This window comes from Drosophila gunungcola (assembly GCF_025200985.1).
Source record: "Drosophila gunungcola strain Sukarami chromosome 3L unlocalized genomic scaffold, Dgunungcola_SK_2 000003F, whole genome shotgun sequence".
Lineage (NCBI taxonomy): Eukaryota > Metazoa > Arthropoda > Insecta > Diptera > Drosophilidae > Drosophila > Drosophila gunungcola.
In genome coordinates, this window is record NW_026453179.1 from 4415312 (window position 1) to 4423336 (window position 8025).

The 8025-nt window shown below is 40.1% G+C and overlaps 2 protein-coding genes across 2 annotated transcripts; both read left to right on the forward strand.

The window, feature by feature from the left end:
* The first annotated feature begins 3951 nt into the window (after positions 1-3951).
* Positions 3952-5860, forward strand: LOC128258441 (putative odorant receptor 65c). The gene is made up of 5 exons (XM_052990044.1): positions 3952-4073; positions 4126-4297; positions 4353-4873; positions 5326-5689; positions 5750-5860. Exons 1-5 carry the CDS (start codon positions 3952-3954, stop codon positions 5801-5803), a joined length of 1233 nt encoding a protein of 410 aa, XP_052846004.1. The 3' UTR covers positions 5804-5860.
* A 641-nt stretch (positions 5861-6501) lies between these two features.
* On the forward strand, positions 6502-7967 carry LOC128258378 (putative odorant receptor 65c). The gene is made up of 3 exons (XM_052989965.1): positions 6502-6623; positions 6701-6851; positions 6912-7967. Exons 1-3 carry the CDS (start codon positions 6502-6504, stop codon positions 7434-7436), a joined length of 798 nt encoding a protein of 265 aa, XP_052845925.1. The 3' UTR covers positions 7437-7967.
* The last annotated feature ends 58 nt before the right edge of the window (positions 7968-8025 follow it).

Genomic DNA, 8025 nt, shown 5'->3' on the forward strand with positions numbered 1-8025 from the left:
CCCAAAAGGTCACCCCTGCACTTTTCAACATCGAAGAGTGGTCCGAAGCAGCGGAAGATTGGGCCCATAAATTGCAATTGTGTGCGGAGACCGAACTGGAAGCTGGTTTTCTTTCAAACCGATGGTTGTTGGTTGGCTGCTGGCTGCTGGTTGCTGGCGTTTGACTGCTCCGTCATTAGCTTGATTGAATCTTATTGTTGTCAATTAACCTTCGCTGCGATGGGGCCAAGCGTCTGAGGGTCTGTGGGGCTACGATCCTGACTTCATTCTGCATGGTCGAGGCGAATAACTCTATTTGCCACGACAATATGGCATAACATGTCATCTGTCTGGGCCACACTAATTGCCAACGACAAGCAGCCTTAATTAATTAGCAAACGCCAGCGGATTAGGCCAATAGCCAACAGCCAACCCAACTCTCATTTGCATCTTCGAAAGTAAAAACCTGTCGAGCCACATAATGTAAAATTAAACCAAATTTTACTCGGGATTATGGGTACATATGCTGAAAAGTGGGCTAGATTGGAAAGCCCCTAAATTAAGTTAACAAAGTCTGCCAACTAAGCATGCCTTTCAATACTTATTGAAATCTTTTTCGGTTTGTTAAATATTAACTTTAAAACACTAAGTTGCTACTAAAGTTAAAAGTTAACTTGGTACCATAATTCCTTATTTATTCCCATTGCCTGCAAAACATACATAATAATAATTTTAAATTTTGGATCAGTTTTACTTACCTAAATCGAATCCAGATCTAATTTAAATAAATAAAATTGATATTACCCACTGTGCGGCGACAAAGTTAAACAGCAAACGATTTGTCAGACTGCAGTTTCTTTTCGCGTTGTGGCTCATTTAAGACCCACTTCCTACTTACGTTTGAATATTCGCTGTTGCAATTGCAATTGCATTTCGCTTGTGTTTATTTACTTAGTCGGCTCGTTCAGCTCCCCTTCGCCCCCTCGGAAAAGCCAACTGCCTAGCCGTTTTCCATCTAAATTGCATGCAGCGCCTTTGTCATGACATGACAGCAGCCTAATTCATCATTATGGCTGCACAGGACCGACTGCATCGATGGAGCTGAAAACTGGGGGATCGGTTTTGGGCATCGGGCATAGGGAACGGGTTGGGAGGATTGCGGATTGAGAGAGTTTTGTCGCGACTTTCGCTAGACGGCTGGCATGGGATGCAGTTGCGAACTGCAAGTTTTGCATCTCAGCAGCGATCTCGGTGGACTTGGACTCCAGCGTGATTCATTCATGCGCAGTAGTTGGATTTTACGCTTGCATGCAGCTGGCAACGATGATGATAATGATGATGCATGCGCCCCGGCTTAGGAGCTGGTTAGATTCACTGCTCGATGTGGATGTGGATGTCGATGTGGTGCTGGCGGTGGTGGTGGTGGATGGGATGCACTTTAGAAGGCAAAAGTGCACTGTCGATAGGCTGATGATTCGCCTGTCGACATTCAACGAGCCGGGCCAAGACGACGACATTATCGTCGGCAGAAGTCAGGGATGTCAGTGGGAGCTTCGGGACCAGCTCTGTTATTTGTATGGTTTATTATCTCAGCACAATATCGCTCATTGTGGGGGCCTGCCAAGGGGATGAGGTAAAGTTATTGAGCACCTCAGCCCCTCAAAGTGAAACTTCTGAGACGCAAACTCAAGCCTTGCAGAAGTATGAATCTGACGTATGGCGCAGGATTTAAATGGGTTCAAACGGAGTCAAGCACACTAAGCAAAGTTTTACACATATGTATTCATGCCATTCTTAAAGAAAGAAAGTTGCTTAGTTAATGAATAATACCTTTGCTTTATATATACATAATTACAAAATCTTCAACTCAGCTATAATTGTTGGCAAATCCTTTTTTTCGTTTTACATAAAACTTTTAAGGTACAATACAAACAAATCTGAAAACTAGTAGCTAATACTATAAACTTTACTTTGGTTATTATAACACTTGTCTCAAAAAAAAGTAGGTTACATATGCAATTTATTCAAAAATTTCATCACCCATTTGCGCCGATTCGGTTGCTGCCAAGTGAAACAGCTTTGTTCTAAGATCCTTATCGACTAGCTAAAATCGTGTGACATTGTAAATGGCTGAGAATAACCGACCCAGTTAGTAGGCCCGACTCTTCGGTCGCTTTTCGTACACCCAATTTGCTGACATGCGCCAATTCCCGCGAAAACAGCGAAAAGGTGTCAGACACTCGGTCCGGATTCGGTGGCTGGCCTCTTAATCATCGAACCGTACAGGACAAATGCCATGCACGACTTCATTATTAGGCAGCCCCGTATGCACATCATCATCCATTGCTGGCATGGACTCGTGACATGGCCCCCAGTTTGGGGCAAGTCTGGCAGCAGCTCTCTGATTAGTTTTCCCCAACTCAGCTCGGCTCGGCTCAGCTCAGTTAGGCTCATTTCCCTCTCATCAAGACACGAAAATGTCCCTCAAATTTGTTTGTCAGCCCAGAGGAGTGGGTCCATTAAATTCCACCCGGCTTCTGGGGGCTGTCGCTAATGAAGTCATAAAACCGCATGACATTTTCGATGCCTCCGAGGAAAGCCCCACGGATCTCACTTTTTGTCAGACGATCTTGTTGGTCTTGTACACACACAATTGCCTGCTGTCCGGGCAGTTCAATCGTTCCAATATGCAAATGCCCCAGTCCCCGCCACCGCCACCGCCACCCACGGATCGGGTGATGAAAAAAGGAAAAGAGCAACCGGTACTCACTGCTTCGATCCAAATGACCATATGCTCATATCGGGCCCGAAATCTTTCGCTTTCCATTGCGCCAAGCTGCGCCCTCCGACTTAACTTCACTCAACTCACCTCTCGACTAAGCCCGGCTTTATCTGCTTCTGCTGCCAGCCGATTTGCAGCATTTCATTTCGTTTCGCCGGCTTCGCTTCGTGCTAAAAATATGCAAAAATGCTGCAATCTGCGGACAGCACGTTCGGAGGGCCTTTCGTGTCATAAATGGCATAAATATTCCTTCTTGACCGGGCAACCCAAATATTTCCAACTCTGCAGATGCAGATGCTGCTGCTGCTTTGTTCGCTGGGGTGAAGGGAAAAAACATTTTATAACAATGTGAGCTTTCCCTTTTTTCGGTTTCGGCAGATCTTCACCGAAATCGAAATTAAATCGTTTTTCATTTTATGTGCTGCGTGATAGCACTAGCTTACACAAAAAAATTATCTTACTGACAAATAATAAATATAATAATAAATAAATAATAAATATATATAAATAAACAATAAATCTTTGAACGGGAAAATCAAATTCTTTAAGAGTTTCACTGTCTAAAATTAAAATGATTTTTAATTACGTTGTTAGCTTTAAAATAAAAAATAAAATAAATTATATTATGTATTGATTTATTTTTAAAAATATATAAATAACTTTGAGCAAACATGTTGTGAAGGAATTTTCTCTTTGAAATTTTAAACATAATAAGTGTAGCTTTAAAACCGGACTTGGTTTTGGGTTCAAGGATGGTTCCGTCATTAAGGAAATGTAAAGTAGCTGTTATAGCTTTCACATGTAAAATGGAGCTTCACAAAGCAGATGTTGGGTTCTCGTCGAATAATTACTTTATGTGGCCATTATTTTATGCTTATTACCGCACGGAAAAAAAATTAAAATCAGTTGGCTTTTATATTACAATTTCTATTTCTATGTAAGGAACAGGCTTTCAAGCCCGCTGTTATTGAACTAAATTAAATCAGGCTGCATTAAGTTATGTTTCAGTTTTTAACATCTTCACACAACACAACGCTATAGGTTAACGACTATACAATTAGAATTTTCATGATATTTGTGATATTTAAAATTGACTTGAAGCTGTTTTTCCGGTGCACTTATTATATTCTTATTAAACAGGTATTTTTCATTCTTTTCCACAAGCACTCACCAAAAGGAAGCTCTTCGAAATGGACTTACGTAGCAATTTTCATCGTTTTCTAAAATTGTATAAGGATGGCTGGAAAGTGTTTAGGCATTCTCAACTGGAGTTAGAGCACACCCCACAACATTACTTGAGGGAACAGATGAAGTCTGAATTATGAGGTTTTGTGACATAAGAACTACCTAATATCTTCTTGCAGAGCGATGATTTTCTTTACAAGCTCTGAGGAACGTCAGCTGCCCTATCGAACCGTTTGGCACACTTTTGTGCTTATTCAAATGAGCGTAATGTTTACTTCAATGTGTTACGGACTACTGGAATCGGTTGGCGACAGTGTTCAAATGGGTCGAGATCTTGCTTTTATCGTTGGGGTATGGGTACTGTATGTACAACAAAATTATAAATAAGTAAGGTCCTTATTTTCAGATATTTTTTATTGTATTTAAAATGTATTATTTTCTCTGGTATGGTGATGCTTTGGACGAGGTGATCAACGCCTTGGAGGCATTACATCCATGGGCACGGAAAGGTCCTGGTGCAGTGGATATCCGAGCTAGCAAACGGTGGTACTTCCTGATGTCCTTTTTTCTAGGGTCGTTTTGGTCTTTTTTCCTGTGCATTTTCCTTCTATTACTTATGACATCACCGATGTGGGTCCAGCAGCAAAATCTTCCCTTTCACGCGGCATTTCCCTTTCAATGGCACGACAGATCAACCCACCCTACCACCCACGCCATAATCTATCTGTTCCAGAGCTTTATTGCGACGTATAGCATAATTTGGCTTTTTTGCATGGAGGGACTATCTGTGGGCATTTACGCTGAACTGACTTTTGCCATTGAAGTTCTGTGCCTCGAACTTCGCCACCTCAGCCGCAGATGTCATGGCGATGAAGAGATGAGATTGGAGACAAGACGCTTAGTCAGATTCCATCAGAAGATCATTGAGTAAGAAAGAATGCAAACTTTGGCAAGCCGAAGTTTATGTACCCATGCAGCTATTCCAAAAAGTAAATATTCGTTAAAGCAACAACATTTCAATTTTAATGCCTATATGCTAAATTTTTTTGATCGTTCTTGTGGATTTCCGATTGTTCCCCTGGCAGCTAATCATATAGTCGTCCGATTTTAATGAAACTAAAACCGCAGTTCTAAAATAAAACCATATCTTTAATAAAAAAAAAATATATATATGTTTGTTCCATTTATTTGATTATTTTTGAGATTGTTTTTGCAATAGAAAGACCACTTTTATGCTGATCAAGAATATATATACTAGGGTCTCCTTCACTGCGTTGTAAACTTTTCACTGAAATTATAACACCCTCTGCAAGGATATAAAAAGGATAGAAGATTCAAAACAGCAGTGACTAAGTAACATTGCTTAACACATTTTCTAGGATTTTAGATCGTACCAACGGTATTTTTCATGGTACTCTTATCATGCAGATGACGGTGAACTTTTCCCTGGTTTCTTTATCGGTCCTAGAGGCCATGGAGGCCCGAAAAGATCCCAAGGTGGTGGGCCAGTTTGGAGTCCTCATGCTGCTCGCGTTGGGACATTTGTCCATGTGGTCGCTGTTCGGAGATAGGTTGTCACAGGAGTCGGTACAACTTTCCGAGGCGGCTTATGAGGCTTACGATCCTACCAAAGGATCTAAAGATGTTTACCGAGATCTCTGTTTTATCATTCGACGAGCCCAAGATCCTCTGATCATGAGAGCCAGCCCCTTTCCGTCCTTTAATTTAATAAACTACGCTGCTGTATGTTTATAATTTTGCAATTTTTTGTAAGTTGTTAAATTGAATTCACATTTTTCTTAGATACTCAATCAATGCTATGGAATCTTGACATTTGTGCTGAAAACCATGGATTAACATTTCTTAAGCTTTGTTTAAATAAAATACATTTTGTTTACACCCTGTACTTCAGCACTAAAAATAAAACTAACGCTTTGAACAAAAAATGTATCCTATTTTTATATTCAATTGCAAGTTCTAATATCACCTTTTTTAAAAAAAAAAAAAGGGGAGGAGAAAAGGAAGAAAGACCGTATAGTGTCCCGACTAAAAGATACCCGCTACTCTGCTAACCAATTTAAAAAAATATTCCCCAAGAATTTAATTGGCATTTAATCTCAGAAAAACTATCACAATTAGAAATAAACTTGAGCTGCGTAGGCAAAATATGAAGAGAAATACAAGAACTGATTCCATATGTAAATTTGTGGAAGCAATTAGAGCTTTACGAAGCAGATGTTAAATTCACGCCCAGTAATTGCTATAAATGGTGGTTATTCTGTGCTTATTATCACACATAAAACAAAAATATATCATGTGATGGCTAATTTGATATCAACATCTTCAATTTATGAGTTTATGTTATGCGTATTGTATAAAATTGAATTTGGAAATACCTTACCGAATAAGAAATGATTAAAAAGAAAAGTTTCTAACTAAACAAAATTTTTTGATTTTTAAATTACCAACAGTAGTTTCTTTCTGTGCATTTATTTATAACTGGACTAATGTGTTATTGTGTTAACTTGTCATTTAAAAGACGGAACAGCTTCGCAATGGACTTGCGTAGCAATAGAGATCGATTTCTACAATTGTTTATGGACGGTTGGAAAGTGCTTCGAGATCCTGAATTGGAATCTAGTCACATACCGGCCCACTACTGGAGGGAGCAGATGAAGTAAGAGCGCTTAAAGTAATAAATCGGCTTAAGAACTATGTACAATTTCCTTGCAGAGCGCTTTTTTTATATTCTAGCTCAGAAGAACGCAAGCTGCCCCATCGATCCCTTTGGCATACTTTTGTGCTTATTCAAATGACTTTATTTTTTGCTTCGTTGTGGTACGGTTTGACTGAATCGATTGGAAACAGTGTTCAAATGGGTCGGGACCTTGCATTCATCATTGGAGTACGAACCATCCCAATCTTTTGAAAAGCAGATTAATATGTCTGAGATCCTTTTTTTCAGACATTTTTCATTGTATTTAAAGTTTATTATTTTCACTGGTATGGCGATGCTCTGGACGAAGTGATCACCGACTTGGAGGCCTTCCATCCTTGGTCACGGAAGGGTCCTGGTGCAGTAGATATTCGAGCTGGCAAACGCTGGTACTTCCTGATGTCCTTTTTCCTTGGGTCGTTTTGGTCCTTCTTCTTGTGTATTTTCGTCGTATTACTAATGACATCACCGATGTGGGTCCAGCAGCAAAATCTTCCCTTTCACGCTGCATTTCCATTTCAATGGCACGACAGATCAACCCACCCTTTTACACACGCCATAATCTACTTGTTTCATTGTTTGTTCATGACGTATGCCATAGTTTGGCTTTTATGCATTGAGGGCCTTTCTGTATGCATTTACGCGGAACTGACTTTTGCCATTGAAGTCCTGTGCCTCGAACTTCGCCACCTGAGCCGCAGATGTCATGGCGATGAAGAGATGAGACTGGAGACAAGACGCCTAGTCAGATTCCATCAGAAGATCATTGAGTAAGCATCGATACACAGAGTTAATTTAAAAAAGTATAGAAGGAAATATGTTTGTGTGTTTTGTTTCGACAAATTATTTAGAATTTTAGATCGTGCCAACGACGTTTTCCATGGGACTCTCATCATGCAGATGGCAGTTAACTTCTTGTTAGTCTCTTTATCGGTCTTAGAGGCAATGGAGGCCCGAAAAGATCCCAAGGTGGTGGGCCAGTTTGGAGTGCTCATGCTGCTCGCGTTGGGACATTTGTCCATGTGGTCGCTGTTCGGAGATAGGTTGTCACAGGAGTCGGTACAAGTTTCCGAGGCTGCTTATGAGGCTTATGATCCCACCAAAGGATCTAAAGAAGTTTACCGAGATCTCGGTTTTATCATTCGACGTGCCCAAGATCCTCTGATCATGAGAGCCAGCCCTTTTCCGTCCTTTAATTTAATAAACTACGCTGCTGTAAGTTTTTTTTTAACAATATATCTAAGCTGTAATATATGATTTGTTAATTTTTTAGATACTTAACCAATGTTATGGAATCTTGACATTTTTATTGAAAACTTTGGACTAATAACTGTAACTTTTTGTGTACTTGCAATTTAGTCTC